At 57.0% G+C, this 24,033-nt stretch overlaps 8 protein-coding genes across 8 annotated transcripts; 5 read left to right on the forward strand and 3 right to left on the reverse strand.

Moving 5' to 3' along the window:
• Positions 1–2,476: 2,476 nt before the first annotated feature.
• On the reverse strand, positions 2,477–4,530 carry GRS1_1 (Glycine--tRNA ligase 1, mitochondrial; the record flags this gene model as incomplete). Its single annotated transcript, XM_071065782.1, has 2 exons — positions 2,477–2,872; positions 2,932–4,530. 2 exons carry the CDS (start codon positions 4,528–4,530, stop codon positions 2,477–2,479), a joined length of 1,995 nt encoding a protein of 664 aa, XP_070921883.1.
• Positions 4,531–5,103: 573 nt separating this feature from the next.
• RPF1 (Ribosome production factor 1) lies at positions 5,104–6,666 on the forward strand (the record flags this gene model as incomplete). The annotated part of the gene is made up of 6 exons (XM_071065783.1): positions 5,104–5,746; positions 5,804–5,878; positions 5,940–6,115; positions 6,165–6,291; positions 6,354–6,488; positions 6,542–6,666. The coding sequence occupies 6 exons, from the start codon at positions 5,104–5,106 to the stop codon at positions 6,664–6,666; spliced, it is 1,281 nt and encodes a 426-aa protein (XP_070921884.1).
• A 289-nt stretch (positions 6,667–6,955) lies between these two features.
• Positions 6,956–8,134, reverse strand: MFIFM68171_10365 (GDP-mannose transporter; the record flags this gene model as incomplete). The annotated part of the gene is made up of 2 exons (XM_071065784.1): positions 6,956–7,837; positions 7,904–8,134. The coding sequence occupies 2 exons, from the start codon at positions 8,132–8,134 to the stop codon at positions 6,956–6,958; spliced, it is 1,113 nt and encodes a 370-aa protein (XP_070921885.1).
• Positions 8,135–9,421: 1,287 nt separating this feature from the next.
• MFIFM68171_10366 (Rhamnose biosynthetic enzyme 2) lies at positions 9,422–11,010 on the forward strand (the record flags this gene model as incomplete). Its single annotated transcript, XM_071065785.1, has 4 exons — positions 9,422–9,467; positions 9,537–9,669; positions 9,748–10,283; positions 10,355–11,010. 4 exons carry the CDS (start codon positions 9,422–9,424, stop codon positions 11,008–11,010), a joined length of 1,371 nt encoding a protein of 456 aa, XP_070921886.1.
• Positions 11,011–13,893: 2,883 nt separating this feature from the next.
• MFIFM68171_10367 (S-adenosyl-L-methionine-dependent methyltransferase) lies at positions 13,894–15,278 on the forward strand (the record flags this gene model as incomplete). Its single annotated transcript, XM_071065786.1, has 2 exons — positions 13,894–14,207; positions 14,267–15,278. 2 exons carry the CDS (start codon positions 13,894–13,896, stop codon positions 15,276–15,278), a joined length of 1,326 nt encoding a protein of 441 aa, XP_070921887.1.
• A 614-nt stretch (positions 15,279–15,892) lies between these two features.
• Positions 15,893–18,903, forward strand: PEP3 (tethering complex subunit; the record flags this gene model as incomplete). Its single annotated transcript, XM_071065787.1, has 3 exons — positions 15,893–16,109; positions 16,169–18,767; positions 18,819–18,903. 3 exons carry the CDS (start codon positions 15,893–15,895, stop codon positions 18,901–18,903), a joined length of 2,901 nt encoding a protein of 966 aa, XP_070921888.1.
• A 227-nt stretch (positions 18,904–19,130) lies between these two features.
• On the reverse strand, positions 19,131–20,135 carry MFIFM68171_10369 (V-type proton ATPase proteolipid subunit; the record flags this gene model as incomplete). Its single annotated transcript, XM_071065788.1, has 5 exons — positions 19,131–19,276; positions 19,432–19,616; positions 19,835–19,968; positions 20,026–20,053; positions 20,110–20,135. The coding sequence occupies 5 exons, from the start codon at positions 20,133–20,135 to the stop codon at positions 19,131–19,133; spliced, it is 519 nt and encodes a 172-aa protein (XP_070921889.1).
• A 1,870-nt stretch (positions 20,136–22,005) lies between these two features.
• Positions 22,006–23,477, forward strand: MFIFM68171_10370 (uncharacterized protein; the record flags this gene model as incomplete). Its single annotated transcript, XM_071065789.1, has 2 exons — positions 22,006–22,194; positions 22,257–23,477. 2 exons carry the CDS (start codon positions 22,006–22,008, stop codon positions 23,475–23,477), a joined length of 1,410 nt encoding a protein of 469 aa, XP_070921890.1.
• Between the last annotated feature and the right edge of the window lie 556 nt (positions 23,478–24,033).

The following is a 24,033-nucleotide window of genomic DNA, read 5'->3' on the forward strand; positions in this document are numbered from 1 at the left end:
CGGGCCGGCACCACTGCGCTGAAAGGGAGGGGAGGGGTAAGTGCGCTGGACCCAGTCACACCTTGGGTCTTTTTTAAGTTCCATAGCCGTCTTTTTAGTAAGATACTTAGCCTGTCACGCTGATTACTTGTTGTCACCTAGTACCCTTCTATCTGGTCATTCAGGGGTTCCCATGTCCCAGGAGTCGAGACGTGAATGGCGGCACTAAGGGATTGGCTCTCCAAGCGCGCCATCCACTGATCGGAGCAACGACCCTCAAATGGCGGGTTTGAGACCCTGGGACAATGATGAGGCGCGGGGTTCCCGTGTCACAAAGCTTCTGTGGATTCCAAGAGACTTCCGTGATTATAAAATCCGACCGGCCGTCTTTGAGGATCCGATTGATACCGGCTGCTGGCTTCAAAAGCAATCCATGTGTTGGTCTGACACAGCTGTTGGTGATCGATCTCCAAGGCGGCCAGGTTGCACACCACCAGCCTGTCAGCACCCTTGTGTGTGGCGAACTGATTCGACCTGGGAATGTCCAGGAGACCGGCTGTCTCCGCTCAGGCCGGCTCGTTAGGTCGCAGGAGCAGTGCTATCCTGCCATACGAATTCCCACCCGCATCGGAAGCCGTCCCCTCCAAAAGAAGATGTGCTGATATGAACAGGCGGCACCTGTGTATTCCGCATCCGGGAGATAGAGGGGGGATGGGGTCCAGACAGCCTTGTGCCCAACTGTGTAATCTCTGCATACCCTACCTTCATCTCTGAATATGCAGACCGAGTAATCCAACAAATGGCCGACAAAAGTCACCGGCCGGCCGTTATGCCCCTCAGCCTGCAAGGCCCGGCTTGGCAAGGGTTCTGTCGCCGTGTCGCCGGCACCGCAACAGTTGCATTCTGCCTGAGCGGGTTCCGTTTCAGGCGGCGCGGATGACCAGTCCTTGGGGCAGCACAAACCGCCTTCGCCCTTCAGCCCTAGATATTTCAGGACGGCGAAATGAATGGCTAGCAACGAGGGATGGCGCATCAGGTATTGCTGAGCGAAGGCAAAACTTGCATAGAGGCGGGTAGCACAGCAGCCGCTAAAAGAGTGTCGACTGTGTTTAGCCGCGCCGACTCGCGACAGCACTCGTGCCGGCACGAGTCGTCGCCAGGGAAAGCAACCCAAGGCCCGCGACAGTGCCCCAGGGCCATTGTCCGTGGTTGGAGGCAAGCGGCCGCTGAGCCCGCGCAAAAGATCGACGCGAAACGGCGGCCGATGTCCTACCCCCCGCTTGCCGCTTCCTTATGAGTGGAGTTATTCGCATACCCCATGTTCTCTCTTTTACTTGCATTTACACCAAACCCCCCTACGTATTCGACCGAACGCTTGATTCAGTAACATTTCTTTCCTCTTACCTGTCCCGCCTTCCCGTTGGTTATCTGCGTCATTCCTATGCTCCATCATCTTGACCATTAACGTTGCTTTTATTCTTTTCTTTTTTTTTCTCTTCTCTTATTCGCTAGAAAACAAACCGTATCCGTGGAGGAATATGTGCGAGTGTATCGATACCTTGACATGGGAAATGGTGATATGTGTGATCAGGAGCTTTTACTCCACACCCGCCCCTTTTCGGATATCCACCGGTTTTGTTTCTGAACTGCGGATCTGTCACAGGATACCGTTGCTGACCCCAATGGTCGCAGTGTCTCGTCCTGGCGCCCGTTACCTCTCCCAGAATGGTGACAAAAAGGCCCGGCGGCGTTTACACAGTTCGTGTGCGCACTGCTCCACATCCTTGACGTGAAGGCCGCATCTGCTCTGCATAGAACCCTGGACCCTGCCTGCTTCTGATCCCAGCGTTCGATGCCAGGCTTCTGAATCGACAATGGATTTGGTTGTGCGTGTTGCAACAAGTTTTGCTCCTGTCAGTTACTGGCCGAATATGAGATGTATCAGGGGCCGAGAAGCCCTTCCTTTCCCCATTATTCACTTGATGTCCTTGGACGTCAGATGATCCTTCGCACAGATCTCCACGACCGTTGGAGAATCCATTTGACGATATGGAATATTCAAATCTCACGCCGTTTCAAGCCATGCCGACATGGGTATAGGCGGCTTGGCTTGCAGCACGGGCGCATCGGCGGAAGCGAATTGCTGCATCCTGCACATTGGCATCGGCTAGACGTAGCCGACCCTGCGAGATCTCGGAGACGGTCTCGATGTCTTGGCCGGCCAGGGCGTTAAGCAAACGGAAGACGAGCATGACGTACACGGAGCAGCAGTGTCGGCAGCATCACTTGTGTTATTCAAGCCTCTAACATAGATATGCTTCGTCTAGCATCATGTCGGAAAGGCCCTGCGCACAAATCGGTCTAGCCTTCTCGCTGAACTCCCAGATCAGAGTTGCAAAATCTTCCGCAAAGTCTATGAAGCGCTCGCCTACGCATCAACTGACAAAGCCAAATCATGCCCATTTGTGTATATTCCTCAGCCTACACAGCCCTACACTCAGCGGACTTGGACCTCAACCTCCTGGCCCTCAAAAAGTGGCAGTTCAGACTCGATGTCCTTCCATGTCTTGGTCTCGTTAACAAGTGACCGGATTGCGTCGATGATCTTGTCCTCGTCGGCTCGCACCTGCCGTGTGCTGTCGCGCTCCCGGAGAGTGATTGTGCCATCCTTGATGGTTTGGAAGTCGACCGTGACGCCAAACGGAGTGCCCAGCTCGTCGTTTCTGCTGTACCGCTTACCAATGCTGGCCGAGGAGTCGTCCACACGGCTCGAGATGCCCGCAGACCGGAGCTTCTGCGACAGCTTCCGCACAGCAGGCGTGAAATCCTTGTTGGATGATAGAGGCACGATCAGGACCTTCGTCGGAGCGACGGCAGGAGGGAATGACAGCACCTGAATACTCGAGTCAGTTTCATCCAGTCTTGGCATCAATGGATGACAGGCGAACTCACACCACGAGCCTCGTCACCGCCATCGCTGGCCCTGGTCCAGTAGTTGTGCTCAATCAGCGAGTACAATATCCGGCCAATACCGAACGACGGCTCAATGACGTTGGGAGTGTATTCCCGGGTATTCTCAACCCGGGTCTGCCACTTGATGGCCAACAAGTCCTTGCTCACTTCGACCTTACCGTCCGCAACGCCGGGCACGCTAATTACGACCTTGCCATTCTCTTCCATCTCCTTCGCGAGCTTGCCACGCTCCTCTTGCGTGGTGGCCAGGATAGCGCTCTCGATGGTCTTGCCATCCTTCTTGTAGAACGGGCCAAACTTCTTCTTCTCGATCTCAACCTCCCATTCTTCGATCGTCCTGGGCTCGTCCAACCGCTGGCGAACGATAAGCGCGGCGCCAGTCTTTTTAGCGTGGACAGACAAGTCGTAGGCGCTCCGGTCGGCGCAGCCAACGCACTCCACCCAACCAGCCGACGTCAGAAGCTCGGCGTCCCAGCAATCGCAGGCGTAGTGGGCCATCTCATTGGCCATGTGCTGCCGGAAGCGGATCTTGGACTGATCGATACCGATCTTCTTTAGGAAAAGGTGAATCCGGGCCAGGAAATAACCCAGAGTTTCGTTGTCGACCATGCCATCCCTGACAGCCTGCCCAATGGACATGTTCTTGGTGGTGGTCTGGCCCGAGAGCTGAGTGTGGCGGTCGAGGAGAGCGAGTTCAATGCCCTCGACCTCGTGGAAACGATGGTGCTTCTTGTGGCCCTCGGGATCGACGAAGTGCTCAATCTCGGCCATCAAGAACTCACGGACACGGAGCAGGCCAGCTCTGGGCGAGATCTCGTTGCGGTAAGACTTGCCAATCGACGCCGAAGCGAAGGGCATCTGGCCTGTGTTGAACTCGAGGAGCTTTGCGAAGTTGAGGAACTGACCCTGCGCGGTTTCCGGCCGAAGGTAGCCGGGGAGGTTGCTGCTGGGGCCAATGGAGGTTTGGAACATGAGATTGAACGAGACGGGGGGGCTGGGCTGAACGCCGGTGGCGGGATTCCTGAGGTCGTACTTCTTGATAAGCTCGGCGAGCTGCTCGCCGTTGTAGTTGTCGATCTGCGCCAGCACCTCCTCGTACTCTTTGACCACAGCATCGTCCAGCTTGACTGCCTCGTGGCCCTTGGACTTCTTCTTCTTCTTCTTAGGGTCCTCCTCCTTCTCCTCCACCTTCTGGCCGCGCGCCTCTTTGTCGCCCTTGAGCCTGGCCTCCAGGATGTCCTCCACGAAGTGGTCGGCACGCATAATCTCGCCGTTCTTGGGATCCTTGCACATCCAATCCGCAAACTTGTCCACGTGGCCGCTGGTCTTGAGAACTTCGTGAGGAGTCAGGACGCTGCAGTCCACCTCGAGCATATCCTCCTCGAGGACGAAGTGCTTGCGCCAGAGGTCGATGATGTTCGCCTGCAGGGCGCAGCCGGGCGGGCCATAGTCGTAGAGGCCGGAAACACCGCCGTAGATTTCGTAGGACGGGGTGTAGAACATACGCCGGCGTAGCATGGCGTCGAGGGCGGCCTTGTCAAGGGGCTCGCCCTTGAGGGTAGTAGCCGTGGTGGTCATCTTGGGCTGCTTTTTCTTTGACGTGTACTTTTGGAATGCGTAGCTGCGCGGGGCAGAGACTGTGAAAGCCGTAAATCTACGGACTGGAAAGACCCGAGGGCTGGCGACAGCTTTGTGGAGGTTGAAGGCAGTACCAACCAGTGGTGACAGGAGGGGGGCGGGTAGAAAAGGCTTCATCCGCATTGAAGGTGGCCCAACCAGGTGAGTCACGGCCCTTTTTTCCCCTACCAAGATCCCTCTTTTTTTGCGGCCGATTGCGCCTGGAAGCTGCACAGATTGAGGGGACTGTGACTCGCATCTCCACATCTCGCAGCAAATAGGTGGCACGCGCCACTGACGGAAATTCAATTAGCCGCCACAAAGTGCCCCTCATTCAGGTACCTTAGGTACCTGACCACAAATTTTGGGCGCAGTGAGGGGCAACCAGGGCCCTTGTAAGCTGCTAGGCCGTCCCTAGCACTGCATGGATGCAGCGGCCAATGTGCAGGAAAAAAAAAAAAAAAAAAATTTAAAAAAAATTGGAGATAACCTTATCAACGCTGCAATTGCAACAACAGACCGGGCTCGACGACAATGGCGATTTCAAAGTCGGGGAGAGCATCCTCCGGGGGCTCGCTGTCCCTCAAAACGTCTAACAAGCTCAAGCGGCAACAGCTCTACGTCTCGCAGAAGAAAACGGCCGGAAAAGCGCGTCATGAAGAGCGGCATCGGAGGCGCAAAGAAGAGGCCAAGAACCCCGAGCTGAGGAGGGAGCGACTCGAGAAGAACCAGCCAGCCAGCATTGACAAGAAAAGGATATGGGATGATGTTGAAGATGACAGTCTTGGCGCGGTAGTGGACGTTGCTCAGTTGAAGCGCCGGCGTCTCGAGGCAGAGGAGGCTGCGGCGGCAGCAGAGGCGGATGTAGTGATGAAAGATGACCTGGAGAAGGATGACGATGTTGACAGCATGCTTGGGTCCGAGGATGAAGACGAGGACGGCGAGGATGCTGAAGAGCGCTTGGAGAAGCTCCAAAGACAGCGGGCACAGAGGAACCCCAGCATCGCCCCTTCGACGACGTCTACCAACCTGGACCTCACCCCAGACACACTCGCAACCCAATTCAAGAATCTATTCAATGACGAACCTCCGTCGAATCCTAAGATTCTAGTCACTACAGGGCTCAACGGGACAGTACACAAGGAGGCACAGGAGATCGCGTCGGTATTCCCCAATGGTGCGTATCCTCCTGGCGCAACAAGTCCCCGTCATATACTTACACATCGCTCGCCAGCCACATACATTAGGAGAAGCGCACACCGTTACGGGCACAAATACAGCGTGAGGGAGATTGCAAAGTTCGCCAAGAGTATGTTGCCCGTAATGAAGTGGCGGTCTCGCCAGACGACGACTAACTTTTGCCTCCAAAGACCGAGGATACACATCCTTGCTCGTGGTCCACGAGGACCAGAAGCGGCCGAGCCAGCTCAGTGTCTGTCATCTGAACGGTGAAGATACGGTCCCCGGCCCGACACTCACCTACACTATCCGGAACTACCAACCAGGGAAAGCGATTCTCGGACATGGCAATGCCACCAACCACTATGTAAGAAGGTCTGCCTAGTCAGCGCCATTCACCTGCTAACTTGATGCAGCCAGAGCTTCTCCTTAACGGTTTCAAGACGCCCCTAGGTCTACTAGCCGCGAAGTCCATGCACACCCTGTTCCCGCCCAAGCCAGAGTTGTCTGGCAGACAGGTTGTGACACTGCACAATCAACGCGGTATGTCACTGTCGCAACTGTTTGCTTGTGGCGGAAGCGTGTAACTGACGGTCTTCATCTAGATTACATCTTCTTCCGCCGGCACCGATACATCTTCCGGGAAGCACGACCAACGGAGAAGAACGTCGTCGGTGCGGGCGGCAAGGAGATGGAAGGTGTGAAAGGGATTCGCGCAGGCTTGCAGGAGATCGGGCCGAGTACGTACTCATTCATAATAATGTAGTAGGAAAGGAATGCTAACCAGCGGTAGGGATGACACTGAAGCTTCGGAGAGTAGACAAAGGAATAGGGAGGGCAGGCAGCGAGGGCGAAGATGCGCTGAAGTGGGAATGGAAGGCCAAGATGGAAAAGAAGCGGACTCGCTTTAATCTATAAGGAAGCGGACAATGTGATACCCTAATAGCCGGCAGAGAAACGAATCCAAGGGTCGGAGGGCATAAAGGCACTGCATCACACGACATACCGTGGTAATCTGCGGACAATGTTTGCAGAACACACCAAGGGCACTGCCTGCATGGGTTAGCTGGCTCACCGCCCAGGAACATAGCCCATCCTGTATTCTCTGGGTATCCAAGGACATCTAACCAAAAGTCCCAAAATAATCCCCCTCGGAAGCGCCGAAACGCCGAAAACGCCAAAGAGAGCGTACACCCATCTATCCCTTTCACCTCCCCGCCCGCCTCGCCTTCTCCTTCTCTCTCAACATAACCACGCTATACGCCACGATTCCCCCAACCGCCACCGGCACCCCGACCGCACTCCTATCCGTCACGGCCCTCCCCGAAGTGACCCACCCAAGGGCGACGATCGCGCAGGTCTTGACGTGACCCAACACGGTGCTCGACACGGGCCCGGTCTGGGCAATGATGAAAAATTGCGAGATGTTGATCAGCGCCGCGAACCCGCCGCTCAGGAGGATCATCCCCCACCTGCCGGGGGAGACGTCGTCGCGCCACGAGTCCGGGAAGGTGTCGACGAAGGGGATGACGTAGAGCAGCATGACGGCCGACACGGGGGCCTGGTTGTAGAGCAGCTGCATCGACGACATCTGGAGGCGGCGGTGGTACGACGCGATCCAGACCGTGTACAGCGACGACGCGAGGATGCCCGAGAAGGCGAAGGCGATGCCCAGCGGCGAGGTCGTCTTCACCGCCGCGGACTGCGCCGGCAGCGAGTCGTAGTAGGATACCATCCCTACGCCGAGGCAGGCCGGGACGAGGGCGACCAGGGCGTTGAGGGGAAGGGTGGCGCGGTGGAGGAGGTAGTTGAGGGCTGCCACGGTGGGCGTTAGGAGGATGCGCGCGACCTGATAGAAGGTGACGGTGGAGAAGGCGAGGGAAAGGTTGGGGAGGATGACGTTGAGGGACATGGCGATGGATAGGGGGAGGATCTCGCCCAGGGTGGTCCGGCGCGGGACGAAGAGGGCGAAGCGCGGGAGAGAGATGGTGAAGAGTGTGAGGTAGGTGACGAAGAAGTGGAAGGCGGCGAAGGAGAGCTGGGCGAGTTTGAGAGAGGGATCCGAGAAGATGGCTTTGTTCGTGAAGACCTGGAGATGGGTTAGCAAGCAGTTACGATCGAGAAGAGGTTGATAAGAGGAAGGATGATCTCGTACAATGCCAATCGTCGCCAACGTGTTGACGACCATCCAGATCAATGCTGATGTAAATGAGCTTTTGGCTCCGGGCCCGTGCTGGCTCTGTCTCCCCTTTGGAAGCAGACCGTCCTCTTCGCTATTGCCTGCGGTCTCTGGTTCCTCCGACAATCTCAGCTTCTCCTCGTCTGCCCCCGCCTTGACCGTGCGGACAGGCCTGGTGTACTCATCCTCGGTTGTTGTATCTGACATGGTTAAGCCGCCAGTGTTGAGGAGCTCATTCCAGAGGCCGGACGTGGGGCCGGATCTTGCCGGCGAGTTGGCAAGATCAGCTGTGATCTTACAAAGTGACGGAATGTGAAAAGAAGGCTCGCTGTCTGTTCGTTATGAAGCCAATGTCTTCACTACGAACGCAGCATTACATGCGGCCAGAGTCCGGGATATGGATTTCAGGCCAGATAGCCAAGGCCGACGGGTTTGGTTCTCTCCCCGGGCCCATCCCGTCTTCGGCTGACAGTCTGTCACCCTTGCGTGCTTGGCATGCTTGAATGTGGTTTGTAGCAGCAATACGACAACACCCTTACCCTTTCCGCTGGATGGTAAGCACAGGGTCGGCATGAAACTATTGGCATTCTGCAATTGCGCCTCCATATAGTGCCGCCCCGTAAGGGAAATATCAAACTCTATTACGTCCTTCTTTCATACGCAGGGGTTTGCGCGTGCCTCGACGTTTTCCGTCTTGAGATGCAAGCAGAGCGCAGATCTAGGGCGCTGATGAATATGCGGGTAGAACTGCGCCCCCATTTTCCCACCGCCAATCGGCATGTCTTAAGGCTGGCGCCAATTTACTTCCTTTTACGAGCGAAGTTTGGAAATGAAGGCCTCGGGGTCTGGGGTGAGGTGGCGGGGGAGGCGTAGTATCTAACCTAGAGTAGTGTAGTTACGCACTAAGACCACGTTATCACAGCACTGGTTTTAACCCCACAGCGGGTCGAGTGGGGGGAGGCATGACGGCAGCTGGAACACGAGTTCAGGGCAGCCAGGAACATGTGCCAGGAACTGAGCAGCCCAAGCCCAGCACGGCCGAGTCAAACAGGCCAGGGCACGCAACCTTGACCGGCGATTGGATGAGATATGCGAAACTTTGTCTAAAGGAGCAGCGCGGCTCGTTAGGGCTCTGCGCAACGTTGCCGTTGGAGCGAGATTCAGACTTCACTCTTTGCCTCTTTCGGAGAGCTTCCGTCTTTGCCATGCCGGGATATTGCCCATACGTTGTCGACGGAGCGCCAATGCCACCAATAGATGCCACCACCGACGCAAGAGAAGTAGAGCATGCAAATGCCTTTTCCGGCGACATCTGCGACGGATCTGGCTCGATATTTGCGACGAGGCATCGCGGGTTTCTCATTCGAACGGACTTGAGATTGCCGGTCTCAAGGGCACGGGCATTGCTTTTCTCGGCCCGTGGACCTCCACGTCTCGGTCCCCGGACCGGCGCACCGAAAAAGTACCAGGCGGCTAGGCGACACGGAGCATACCATGACCATTGCGGTTGGCCTGAACTCGCCCAAAGCGGTTGCGAATGGTGAGCGCGCTCGTAGATACATACCACAGTCCCGATTATGCTGACCGCGGAGGGGTTGGTTCTGAAAAGGCTTCCGTCGGGCGAACGGTTTCTTCGAGGATTATGGGGTTTGGAAGGAGGCCCCGGTGCTCATAGGCACCACCAAGTTTGAACCTCTGCCAGATGTGAAGAACATTATGATAACGGGAGGCGCTGGCTTCATGTATGTCTCCTGAACGACGCGCCACGGCTCTCGGAGGTAGCTGGAATGAGCTGACTTGGAGGGCGTGATGTGCCGTAGAGCATGTTGGCTTGTCCGGCATCTAACCCTCACATACCCGCATGCTTACAACATTGTCTCGTTTGACAAGCTGGACTACTGCTCCTCGCTGAACAACACGAGGATACTCAACGACAGGCGGAACTTCACCTTCTACCAAGGCGACGTCACCAATCCGTCCGAGGTTGTAGACTGTCTCGAGAGACACAACATCGACACCATTTTCCACTTTGCCGCCCAGTCTCACGTCGACCTCAGTTTCGGCAACTCGTACGCCTTTACGCACACCAACGTGTATGGCACCCACGTGCTGCTGGAGAGCGCAAAGAGGGTGGGCGTCAAGCGCTTCATCCACGTCTCCACGGACGAGGTCTACGGCGAGGTCAAGGATGACGACGACGACCTGTTGGAGAGCAGCATCCTCGCGCCCACCAACCCATACGCCGCCAGCAAGGCGGCCGCCGAGATGCTCGTCCACTCATACCAAAAAAGCTTCAAACTCCCAGCCATCATCGTGCGGAGTAACAACGTCTACGGCCCGCACCAGTATCCCGAGAGTGAGTCTCACGTCCTCCTTGCAGTCCACCCTGTCCCACTCACTGCACATCTCTAAACACCTCGCCAACAGAAATAATCCCCAAGTTCACCTGCCTCCTCGCGCGCGGCAAGCCCGTTGTCCTGCACGGCGACGGCTCGCCCACACGGCGCTACCTCTACGCGGGGGACGCCGCCGACGCCTTCGACACGATCCTCCACAAGGGCCAGCTCGGGCACATCTACAACGTCGGCTCGCACGATGAGATCAGCAACCTTGCGCTCTGCCGCAAGCTCCTTGCCGAGATGGACATCATCCCCTTGCCGCGGGGAGGAGCAGTGGGAGGAGCAGCAGGAGGAGGAGGAGGGGGGGGGGAGGAAGAAGAAAGAGAATTCGGCCGCTGGGTCAAGTACACGCACGACCGGCCCTTCAACGACCACCGGTACGCGGTCGACGCCACCAAGCTGCGCCGGCTGGGCTGGGAGCAAAAGACGAGCTTCGAGCAGGGCCTGCGGGTCACGGTGGAGTGGTACCGCCGGTTCGGGGAGAGGTGGTGGGGGGACATAAGCAAAGTGCTCAGCCCATTCCCCGTCGTGGCCGGGAGAGAGGTGATTGAGGACCACGAGCCGGTCTCGGATCACCCGCCGGCGGCGCAGGGTGGGAGTGGGGATGGCCGGGGAAAGAAGAGAAAGATGGAGGCTGGGACTGGGACTGGAACTGGGATCGGGACCGGGACCGGGAGAGGTTAATGGGTTTGGGGACGATGGTACCCAAGGAGTTGTGAATTAGTACTAGGCGTGTGGAGTGACAAGATGGGAGGCGACCGATATTCCCGCAAATGTTGTCCTGTTCGATAGGGGGTCTCTGTGTCTGTGCGTTCTTGTTTACTACGTATACAAAGGGTGGAGAGCATACGAGGACGCTAGAGGCATCAAAGAAGCGTTTCTTGGACTTGGCCAAGCTCGGCATCCCGATGAGCCTTCGGGTGCTTACAGGTACAGTACGTCTCCTGCACGGCCCGAGTGAGTGGACGGCAGGCCGTCCCACCGGGCCAGAGCCCACATGTCTGGTTCAACGTGGTTCACTGCATTGTGATGGCTTGCATCGGGCTCCTGCCGAGATTAAGTTTTCCCGACAACAATTTGTCCACGGAGGCCGCGGGGATGGCCGGTCTGTGTCTCCAAATACACTAGCGGTGCGTTGGCAACCGCCACTCTCGCCGGACTCGGGAGGTGGAGTCGCTGGGGCGCTCAGGGGAAAGGCGACCGATCTGCCGGATCTGGACGACTCGGTAAAGGGGTCACCCCGCAGACGGGCAAGAGCACGCCCCACTGGCATATCTCAAGGATAATATGTACAGTACGTAGCGTAATCAATAGGGGCACCGGAGTTCTCCTTTCTGGAGGCAGTACTCGCAGGGGTGCGTTGGTGTTGGCTCCCATGCATCACCCTAGCGTTGTTAAAAGTGACAAAGCGGTATTCGTTTGGTAATAGGCCGAACGAGTCGGCTCCGGGGGGAGACGGGAAGGCGCACAACTTAAGCGAGCTCCCGCCCGCCTGGATATCCATCCCCGGGCCCAGAACACGGCATAATTAAGAACCACCGGGCTTCTGCACTGCAATGCACCACCGCAGAAAAGTTCGATTGGGACCCAGCCTTCAGGGCTGATTCCCAACCCAGTGCCTCGGGAACAGGGCGACACTAGCTGCTTTTGTCGTGGCAGCTTCCAGTTGGCCACCCGAGCGCCCTGGCTGTAACTGTTTTCCACAGGAATCCAGTTGTGCGGGGCCTGTCCGCTCCGTCCCCGGCCACCGGTCGCCGAGGCGAATGCCCATTTCCCATTCCGCCTCCCATCTTGCAGCGAGCCTGCATCTGTTCAGCGCGGCGCCCGTCTGGGTGATGTTGACCCCACAAGAACCAAGACACTAGACATCGAAGAGCTCAATGGCTCCACGAATACAAAACAGCGGTCCCGTGGGGATTGCTGATCTCTGATGGCTTGTGGAATAGTGCGGTGACCCTCCGCTATCCCGGGATATGCGATCCCGCGCCATCGGGTCGGAGAATGCCGCCTTGTTTGGTAGGAGATGGAATTATCCGGGCTTTCGGTCGGATTTGGAGGCCAGCGATCTTCAGGGCTGCTGCGTGTTTATTCTCTGCGAAGTGCTGATCTTATGATTGTGCTGGCTAGCCGGCTAGCTGGCTGACATGGAGCGGATGGACACTTTGGATGGATTTTAATCCCAACTCATTAATGAATTGGTAAGCCGTGGGATTGGTGGTATTGCGTCTGTCACTCGCGAAGCTGAGCTTGGGGCTGAAAGCCCTTCTTTTTTTCCTATTTTTCCCTTTTTTTTCCTTTCTTTTTTTTTGGGTTCTCTTTTTCTTTCTCTTTCCTTTGGTTTTTGTTTGTTTGTTTGGGGGGAGGGGCTCTATAGACTGTTTTTGTAGAGATATCAACAGGCTTCAGAGAAGTAGATATCTATCGCTCGCAGCCCCCTTGATCGAGGTAACCGCGCCGACGGACTTCGGGGCGGCATACGCAATTGACAAAGATGGTCGCTCCTTCTATTTTATTTTATTTTTTTTCTTTTCCCCCTCCTCCTCCCTTTATGGTCTGTGCCCCGAATGGTTGGTCGGTTCAAGTGATCCATGCACGTAGTCCCCGATGACAGGGTCCCGCGGAACTTGTGCCGTGCGTCCAACAGCATCCCACCGGCGCTATTCCAGAATCTACTGCCGCAGTGACAACGGATCAGAAAGACGCAGATGGCGCAAGGAAAGCATGTACGCAATGCGCATTGATACTGATACTGTACACAGTATGGAGCATCCCGTGCTGTGCTGGCACCTCGAGATAAGATCGTGCCATGTCTTCCGGAAGCGATTTCGTTTCGCCCTGCTTGTTCCCATTTCAGGACAGCCACCGGCCTCGGCCTAGCAGGGGAGAGCCTAGTTAGCGTCCCCGCACGCTGCCAGGTACATCGTGCACATTCCTCGCCTACCTGTCCTGTGGGGATTGATAGGGAGTCCAGCGAGACAACCCGGCACAGTGCAGATTCCCGCAGGGTATGTAACGTACCTCGCCGGCGCCGGGCTGGCGCGGGTCCCGCTCCATACCGTTAGTCTGAAGTCCCGTTCGTCCTATTAATTGCAACGCCGAGCCCAGATCTCTCCGTCGCCCGTCTCGTCCGCTACAAGTCCGCGCTCACACCCCTTTATTAACCTTCTTGCTCGCCTATACTTACAATGGGGGAGTGACGGAAACCCGATATCGACATCCAGCTGACATCAAGGGACGGTAGTGGTTCACGGGCGCGGCCCTCGCGCCGATTTCGACCATCAGTGTCGGCCTCGCAACTCGATCAGCGCAGGCGACGTCAACTTGGAATTCGGATAACCTCTTTTGGCGATCGTGGTCCGCGGCCAATTCCCCACCACCCTCGAGCGAGCCACCCTCGACATCACAATCGAACCAGCAAGGACCGCTCCCATGCACTGCCGTCGCCAGTTAGGATTTCTTTATTATTATTATTCTACCTCTGGTTTTGTGTAGGGACACCTAATGGGGAAGCGCGGGGGCCGGGAAAACAATTACAGGGCTACAGGGCGTTCGTCGAAGTAGAAAGCAATGAATTCGGGGCAAGCAGGGGACCGCAGCGGGACACAGGACGCGCAGTGGAGGGAAGACCCATCAGATCGGCCGGTGAGGTCTACAACCCCTGATCACAGGCTGTTCGAGGACGGTCGCTTCGAGGTCGACCAAGACTTGCCATCTCCTGGGAGCGAGGCTGAGGCGTTAGAGGTGGACGACGACTGCGACGACGACGAAGGAGGAGGAGTGGCGGACACAGGGTCGGTCTTTGCCATGAGCAGTTATCCTGGCACCCAACCCGCCTTCCAGGTCGAGTATCCGTACCAGAACGGGCTGGACTCGGACACCATGTGCGTTGGACAGCACACTTACAGTCTGCTTAGACACAACCATGCTGACCACCGTGCAGAGACTCTTCGCGGACGCTGTATGCCGAAGACTTCGACTTCGTCGTGGAGCATGGGCGGCGATATTGTGGCGACTACTTTCTGCCCGTCGACCAAACTGAGCAGACACGGCAATATGTGATACACCAGGTCTACCTGAAGCTCTTCGACCTTGAGCTGACGACAGTGCCATTGGAGAACCCGCGTTACATCCTGGACATTGGCACGGGCATCGGAGAGTGGGCCATCGGCATGGCTGAAAAGTACCCGCAATGCGAGGTCTTTGGCACCGACATTGCGCCCATCCAGCCGACACATCAGGTCCCCTCCAACGTCGAATTCCACATAGAGAGCGCTGAAGAGGAATGGCTTCGACCGGCCGACACGGTCGATCTGGTGCATCTGCGGAACATGGAGGGCGCCTTCTCGGACTGGCGTTTCATATACAGTCAGGCATTTGAATGCCTACGGCCGGGCGGCTGGATCGAGATTATAGACTGGGAAGACTTCTTCGCCGATAAGAATTACCTATCCTTCTTCCCCGAAGGCTCTGCCGCCGACATACTGGTCAAAGCCGTTGTAGAGGCAGCGGAGATATCAGGGAAGCCAAGGGTGGGCCATTACCTGAACAAGAACCTCCTGATGGAAGCGGGCTTCGTCGACATCAAAGAGACGGTGTACGACCTGGGCATCGGCTCGCGCGAGAACAGCAGCTACGGCAAGTTCTGGCTGTTTTCGATCGTCACTGGCATCGAACCGACGTGTCTGCGCCTGCTGACGAGGTATCTGGGGTGGGATGCGAAGGTCGTCCGGGATCTGTGCGAGAAGGTGGCGCACGACACGAAGGTGGTGGCCGACGATCCGACGCGTGTCGACGCCTTTGTCGTCAAGCTCCGCGTGGTGGTGGCCAAGAAGCCGCTGGTGGCAGGCCAGTGGACGGCCAAGACGCTGAACGAGAATGGCGAGATTAAAGAGTACAGCGGGGATGAGAGTACGATTGGAGGCCGGACGGTACGTTCGGAGGGGACGATGTGATCTGACGTGCGCATGCTTGGACAGACTGGCGAAGACCGAACCGTGATTGGGTTTCGGCTGGCCGGATGGGGGGTGGGTTTGTGGCTTGGAGTTTTCTGAGGAGGACTGGAAGGGCAGAACGATGCCGAACAGCTCCCCGTCACAGCCTTTGTTTTGGCTAGTATTTCTTCTTTCTTGTACTGTACCTTGTAGATACCCGATTCATTTGTGTAGATACCTTATGGCTCATGACGGTAACTGCTCCGCTTAGCGTAATGATCAGCAAAACAGATTCATTTTGGCCCTTTCCCTTCGGCTGAGAGACGGTAAAGCTGAGGTTCCGGCATCCCTCTGCGGTTGGTGTCGTGTGGGGTTGATTTAAGGGCCCAATGACGGCAGGCCAGGCACCCGGTCGCTGTGGGGGGGGGGGAAGCGTGAGGGTCACTGAGTGACGCACCTACACTAGCTGCCCAGCTCCTGCATCCCATTGAGGTGGCGCCGGTCAACATCTCCGCTTCAGACCAACGTCAAAGCTTGCGTGGAATCGATCCAGGCAGCTGCTGTCTTTCAGTTACATAGGTATTCCGGTAGCCCAAACTCCCATCATGCTAGTTCTGTGAGATCACACCTTCACGATGGCGCTCGATCCGTCCAGCGGCTTCGCAGCGGCCGACGCCGTCGCCGATCTTGCAGACGCAGCACTGCCCATCTTCGACGTCCTGCCCGTGCAGCTGCAGTTCTCCATAGCTGCCGACTTCGTTGCAGGCCAGGCCGCCAACAATGTCCTTGTCATCGCCCTCTCCAACGGGCGGATTCTCCGCATCGACCTCAACAAGCCCGAAGATATCGACGGTGGGCTAGCGCCGGCTTCCCTCCACTTCACATAGCTGTTGCTAACAGATTTCCACCAGACATCGACCTGCCCAAGAAACCGTCAGAGGTGGGCGTCATCCGCCGCATGTTCCTAGACCCGACCGCCTCGCACCTCATTGTCTGCACGTCCCTCGCGGAGAACTACTACCTACACTCTCAGTCGCGCAGCCCTCGACCCCTCGCCCGCCTCCGCGGCGTCTCCATCGAGAGCATCGCCTGGAGCCCCGCTCTCCCGACGTCGTCAACGCGCGAAATCCTCATCGGTGCGGCCGACGGGAACATATACGAGGGCTACATAGAGACGTCGACCGAGTTCTACCGCAGGGAGGACAAGTACATCAAGCTCTTGCAGAAACTCCCCGACGGGCCCATCACGGGGTTATGGGCCGATTCCTTACCCGGTCGGCAGGATACTCGCCGGGTCCTCATTGGCACGCCAAGCAGGCTGTTCCATCTGGCGGGTAAGGTCGGCCGCGGGCACGATGGGAGCGCGTCCATTTATTCGAAGCTGTTCGAGTCGGAGCAGCCTGTCATCCACGAGCTTTCACGGGCATCAGCAGCGGCCGCTTCGTCGCTGGTTGTGTCACCAGACGCCGAGGAGCCCCCAAGATCCCGCGACGACGAAGCACCGGAACGTGCGTTTGCGTGGTTGACCTCGCATGGTGTCTACCATGGGAAACTGTTCATCAATGGCAACGGCCAGGAGCTGGGCACCAAGGTCTTTGGGGAATCAAAGCTGCTCCCACGAGCGCAGCTAGCAAGCCCGGAGGGAGCGGGGCGGAGACAGGTATCTACCGATTACATCGATGCGATTGCCCTCACACAATGGCACGTCATCAGCCTGGTCACGAACCGGGTTGTGGTGGCCAATCGGCTCACCGGATCGATTGTATATGACCAAACAATTCTGGACCAGACGCAAAAGGCAGTCGGGCTGTGTGTGGACCTTCAGAAGAACACTTTTTGGCTGTTCACGCCCAAAGAGATATTTGAAATCGTCCCGCGGGACGAGGACCGGGATATCTGGAAGATCATGTTGCAAATGCAGCAGTTTGATGCGGCTCTGCAGTACGCGCATACCCCAGCGCAGAGAGACGCAGTCGCGATTGCTTCGGGAGATTACCTCGTGAGCAAGGGGCAACACAGCGAAGCTGCTGGCGTCTACGGCAAGAGCAGCAAGCCCTTCGAGGAAGTGGCCCTCACTTTCATCGACAACGACCAGCCAGACGCCCTTCGCAAGTATCTCTTGACCAAGCTCAGCACTTACAAGAAATCCTCGGTAATGCAGCGGATCATGATTGCGGCTTGGCTGATCGAGGTGTTCATGGCCAAGCTTAATTCACTAGACGACACCATCGTCACGGGAGCAGAGCTCTCCGAAACCATGAACCCGACGCAGACCAGAGAGCAGCTGGACGCGGTTCGGGCCGAGTTCCACGAATTTGTGAACAAGCACAAGTCCGATCTCGACCGCAAGACCGTCTACGACGTCATCAGCAGCCACGGCCGGGAAGAGGAGCTCCTCTACTATGCTAACGCGGTGAACGATTACAACTTTGTCCTCTCGTACTGGGTCCAGCGAGAGCGGTGGTCGGAAGCCCTGAAAGTGCTCAAGAGACAGACGGATCCCGAGTGCTTTTATCGATACAGCAGCGTGCTCATGACCCACGCGGCCACGGAGCTGGTCGAGATCCTAATGCGGCAGAACAACCTCAAGCCCCGGAACCTCATCCCGGCGCTGCTCGAGTACGACAGGAACTACAAGGGGCCCCTATCACAGAACCAGGCGATCCGGTATCTCCATCACGTCGTCAACCAGCTCGGCTCGACCGACTCAGCAGTGCACAACACGCTCGTCTCCATCTACGCCTCGCACCCGTCCAAGGACGAGTCGGCTCTGCTGGCCTACGTCGAGTCCCAGGGCGATGAGCCCAAGTTCGACCCGGATTTTGCGCTCCGCCTGTGCATCCAGCACCACCGCGTCCTGTCGTGCGCACACATCTACACCAGCATGGGCCAGTACGTGCAGGCTGTCGACCTGGCGCTGTCGCACGACGAGGTGGACCTGGCGTCCATCATCGCCAACCGCGCCATGTCCAACCCGCCGCTGCGCAAGAAGCTGTGGCTGGCCATTGCGAAAAAGGTCATATCCCAGTCCAACGGCATCAAGAGCGCCATCCAGACGCTCAAGCAGTGCGAACTGCTCAAGATTGAGGACCTGATTCCCTTCTTCCCGGACTTCGTCGTCATTGACGACTTCAAGGAGGAGATTTGCGCCGCGCTGGAGGACTACAGCCGGGATATTGACGCGCTGCGGAGGGAGATGGACGAGTCGAGCCAGACGGCGGCGAACATCAAGGTCGATATCGCGGCGCTGGACCGGCGGTATGCGATTGTGGAGCCCGGCGAGAAGTGCTTTGCGTGTGGGCTGCCGTTGTTGAGCAGGCAGTTTTTTGTGTTCCCGTGCCAGCATGCGTTCCACTCGGACTGTCTTGGGCGGAGAGTGCTTGAGCAGAGCGGGCCGGCCAAGAGCAAAAGGATACGAGAGTGCCAGGTGCAGATTAGTAAGGGGCTGGTGAGTGGGGAGAGGAGGGAGAAGATGATTGCTGAGCTGGATGGGTTGGTTGCTTCGGCGTGGTAAGTTTGACGAATCCATGTCAGATGGCGGTGGTGCTGACGGCGGGATAGTATTTTGTGCAGCGACTACGCGATTCGGAGGATAAACGAGCCGTTCGTCAAGCTGGAAGATGACAAGGAAGAGTGGGCTCTTTAGGGAGTTGAGATGGGGATCTGGTTTGCATCAGATGGTAAGGGGCGGCATATGGCATGTGGATGGGTTGGTTGACAGCAGAGAGAGGGCAGATACCCCAATACGCACACGCACACATATATAGTACTCTCTATAATCTGGCTTGATTGTCTACCATCCCCCTCTACGGCCCACCCTCCCCAGCAGATGATGATCTTCCCCTATTCACTCACTCGGACTCGTTTACCTACCTAGTAAAGACACTCGGTAACCCCCATCGTTGACTTGGTCAGCATCAAAATCGAGACGATCACGCCATACAAACCCAGTACCTCGGCGAAGATGAGGATGAGCACCATGCCGATGTACAGGCGGGGTTGTTGGGTACTGGCTCGCACTACATTATTATCAATCCTCGTCATTAGATTTGCTTTGCCTTGCATCTACCGGCGCTTTCTTCTGCCGGCAGGGAGGAACCGAGGATAAGAAACAAGGAGAAGGGGGAGGAGGAAGAGGGGAGGAGGAGGAGGGCTAGGTAAAAAGGGCACTTACCGCCCGCGTCGCCCACGATGCCGATGGCGAACCCGGCAGCCAGGCCGCACAGGCCCACGGCCAGGCCGGCGCCCAGCTGCAGGAATCCCGTGTGCAGGGCCATCTTCTCGACGAGGTTGTTGGATATGATGACGGAGGCTACCAGGCCGTAGATAGAAAGGATTTGGGCCATGATAGCGCAGAGGCTGTGGGTTTTTTTGTATGGAGTGGTTAGTCGGTTTTATGCGAAGCGAGGGAAAAGGGGGGGAATGGTATGTTAGTTTTGCTTGTCTGTCCGTATTTGGTTTCGGTAAGGGAGGCTCAGATAGGTGTTTTGTTCAGGGTTCGCAGTAGGAGATGCGGAGGCTGCCGGGAAGGGGGGGGATGGGCATAGTTGTGGAATGACAAAGATATGGGTTCATACGTATTCTGCATCATCCGGTCCGGGCGGATGACTCCCGATGAGAAGATGGCCCCCGCCGACTTGGCGGTGCCGTAGCTTGCGCCGATGACGGTGAAGACGATAGAGAAGGCGCAGCCAAGCGCTCCGAAGAAGGACTGGTCAGGGGAGGTTAGCTTTGGAGGGGCACGCTGGGAAGGGTGGACAGGACGAACGGCGTATACCGGGCTGTTGTTATAGTTGCTGTAGTTAGTACCATACTACTGTGCCCTGGGTGGCTCAGAGAATAAAAGACACACCATCGGTCTAGATTGATGGCGTCCATTATAGCGGTTGGGTTAGAGAGTAGGGGATCGGAAAGCAAGTCGTACGTTTTTCTACGTAAAGTCTGGAATACTTTGGAGAACTATCTGTGAGGAAACAGAAGAACAGTTCACCCCACATCACAACTGCAAGCATGGAAGAGACCTGAAGTGTCGAAAGAGGACCGGGGCGCAGCGATGCTGACGAGTCCCCAAGTTTTGGCGTAATGTTGAATTGGGGAATGCACGGCGGGACTTACAAAGGCTTACTCTGTGCTGATTGGTGCAGGCAGTAAGTCGAGCCGAGGAAAGTGAGAGAGCATTGGGCCTGTTGCCTCGGAGCAACGTCAGCCGCAATGAATGCTCGGAGGTATCCATCTTTCGCTCAAAAGTCGGAATACCAGCCGGGACCGGCTTCGGGTTCGCCCATGAACTATCTATTGCTCAGTGCTTTGATAGTGAGCAGACTGAAATAAGCTTGAGGGTGGGCGTCATACTGTTCACCGAGTGTCTCTGCGACCGCTCTGGATCCAACTGGCACCTGTGGAGTTGAGGCCCGGGACGGAACAAGTGGAGAATACCCGGTGGCGCGGGCCCCGCCGACTCTGTGCATTGCTGTGTGTAGGCCCGGAGATCCTTACCGCTGGTTCTCCACTTACATCATGGGCACTTGTGCTGCGGTGGAGGTTCTGTAAAATCCCCAACAACAGTACGTTACAGTTCACAAGCTTTCGCGGTTTAACTATACCGAGTGTGTTTCTTTAGCCGCTGGATTGAACAACCATAGCCGCCCGCCACGCACGCATGCGCGGCCAATCAGCATTCCATTTACACACACACTTCAGGGCGGCCAAGACTGTCTGATGGCCCCGCACGCTGTATCAGATCGCCATCCGTTGGTGTTTCAAATCTAATCTGAATCGGTCCCCTCCGCCGCTTCTCCTTGCCGACAGCAGCGATTGTCATCAATTCCCGCCGGCACTCCCCTCCCCACGTCGAGCATCCGGGGCATGCCGCGAACCGGCTGAGGCTTGGCCGACTTCGTGGACCCAGGCGAAGGGTGGAGCAATAGGCCGCCTAAGCCCTGTCCCCGAGCCCGCCCTCAGCGGCACCTCACCGAACTACGTTGCAGCAGGCCGCGCGTCGCTCTGTTCTTGGGTACGGCCGGGCTGCCGAGACACGTTGTCGACCTTCCCCCCATACGTTTAGATACACTTACTCAGAGAGCACGGCACTGGGCCGTATTCGCAAGGTGCTGCGCCCTTTGCTGCGCAATCCATCCTTTCACGCCCAGGATGGATGCGGAGACTGCCAAGATGCACGACGTCAATGCCATGTCGTCGTGCCTCGGGAGACTCGCCGTTCCTCTTTGTCTGGAGACTGCCAAGAAGTTCTTGGATGCTCCCCTGGACACCCGTTTCGACAGACGCGGCTCTCTGATGGCCCCTGTCTCCCTCCTGTCCATTGGATCCCCAGATGCACATGCACCATGCAGAGTCCCATCCGGTTCGGCGCCATCCGGGCTTTTCTCCCTCTTGTCTCGTCACCCCGGCCTCTTTCTCTTCTGATTTCAATACGCTTGCCACTTTCCTTTCCGTTGTTCATAACCCTCGGCCTCGCCACCTAGGTCTCGGAGACAGGCCCCGTTCGGTCTTGGCTTGGATGATCAAAGGCCTGCTGCTGGTGACGACAGCCACCTCCATTGGCAACCGTATACACCCAGAGAGCGTCTCGCGCGTCCGCTACCGGACGAAGGACTTATAATTCATTGTTGTTCCCATCCCTCCTAGCTGAGTTTATGGCACAGTAGAGGCTGGTCAGCTTGTTGTGTCGGTTTACGCTCGTTTGTGGGACTCGGGTACCACGCACCGGAGTCACGACCCGGCCTAGGATATGAGGACGTCTACCCTGTTGGCCGTCACGGCCTCGCTCGTTCAGACTATCAAGGGTTCGTCACTAAGGCAAAGAGATGACGGGTTAAAGGTAGTCGGCCTCGACATGGAGAGACGGGCGGCCCGGAATCCGGTGCATAGAGATAAGCTGAGGAAGAGAGACACTGTCTCGGTAGACCTGGACAATAAGGTATGATTCCGCTTGCCGCCTTGCCACATGCCCCTCTGGGACGCACGGGCTGACGACAGCAGGAAACGCTCTACTTCATCAACGCTACCGTTGGCACACCTGCTCGCTCCGTGATGTTGCACCTCGACACGGGCAGCAGCGATTTGTGGGTGAATACCCCGAGCTCGCAGCTCTGTCAGTCTTCAAACCAGCCCTGCCAGTTCGCAGGCACCTATTCGGCAAACCAGTCGTCCACATATGAGTACGTTGGCAGTTGGTTCAACATATCATACGTCGACGGGTCTGGGGCAAGCGGGGATTATGTCTCAGACACCATCACCGTCGGTGGGGCAAGGCTGGACAGGTTGCAGTTCGGCATCGGGTACGTAAGCACCAACACGCAGGGCATCCTCGGCATCGGATACCGCCTCAATGAAGTCCAAGTCGGCCGCGCCCAGATGAGTCCCTACAACAACCTCCCCGCCCAAATGGTAGCCGATGGCTTGATCCGGTCCAATGCCTACAGCCTCTGGCTCAACGACCTAGACGCCAACACGGGCAGCATCCTCTTTGGAGGCGTCGACGCGGAAAAGTACGTCGGCACGCTGGCGTCCCTCCCGATCGAATCCGAAGCGGGCGTCTTTGCCGAGTTCATGATCACCCTCACCCGCCTCGAGCTCGGCGACAGATCCATAGGCGGCGACCTCGCGCTAGCCGTCTTGCTCGACACGGGCTCATCACTCACCTACCTCCCCGACGCCATGGTCAGGGATCTGTACAACCAAGTCGGGGCGCAGTTCGACGCCGACGCCAATGCCGCTTACGTTCCCTGCGAGCTGGCTCAGAACCAGACACTCCTCAACTTTACGTTTTCGTCGCCGACCATCTCCGTCGAGATGAACGAGCTCGTCTTGGACCTGGTCACGTCCAGCGGGCAGAGGCCCCGTTTCGCGAACGGCGTTGCGGCCTGTCTGTTTGGCATCGCGCCCGCCGGTGCTGGGACGAACGTCCTGGGCGATACGTTCCTGAGGTCGGCATATGTCGTGTACGATATGGATAACAACCGGATCGCACTTGCACCAACGAGGTTTAATACCACTGCCTCGAGGGTGTTGGAGATTGGGACGGGCGAGGACGCAGTTCCCGGCGCGTCCATGGTGGCGAATCCCGTTAGAGCGACCGAGGGGCTCCATGGGCCGAATGGGGCGTCGCTTGACTCTGGCGGCGCGAGGCTAGGGTCTGGCCTGGGGAGATTGGTCGCCCTGGGGATGGCTGCCGCGGCCGGGGTGATGGTCCTGCTGTAGATGCGGTATGAGTCTTCATTTCGGGTGCATGGAACGGCTTGCATTGGGTCGGAGTTTGGTTGGGGGTTGGTTTTGGAATCCGGGAGGGCGTTCTGGGATGGTGCTTGAGAAAAAAAAATTAAGGGCGACCAGTGCTACGTCCTGCGTTGTCCTGCGCTGTTGTCTGCATGTTTCGGTTGGTCTCGGGCGGATTTGCTCTCATGGCTTTTGGCATGTCCTGGATAGCTCATGGACGGTGTAGCGCGGTGTAAAATGGCTAGTTGGCTATACAATGAACAACTACCAGCCATCATGACAGTTGCTGTTCTACTTATCCAACAATTGTTTTTTGTAAAGTGTGCGATGCTGGGTTTGTAAGCGGCGGGTTGTAGGTGGCTGCCTCGTTGTTCAAAGTGTTGCCGATGCTTGATACGGGCGTTATGAATGGCCTTTTTTTTTTCCCCCTCTTGCATCCAAGAAACTACACCAGATACAAAGAGAGGAAAAAATCACAATCTGCTGTGTTTTGCGTGGAGCAATGTCTCCAAGAAGCGTTCAAGTAACCCCTCCGGAGACT

The sequence above is a fragment of the Madurella fahalii genome (genome assembly GCF_045866475.1).
Source record: "Madurella fahalii IFM 68171 DNA, scaffold_6, whole genome shotgun sequence".
In the NCBI taxonomy this organism is placed as follows: Eukaryota; Fungi; Ascomycota; class Sordariomycetes; order Sordariales; genus Madurella; species Madurella fahalii.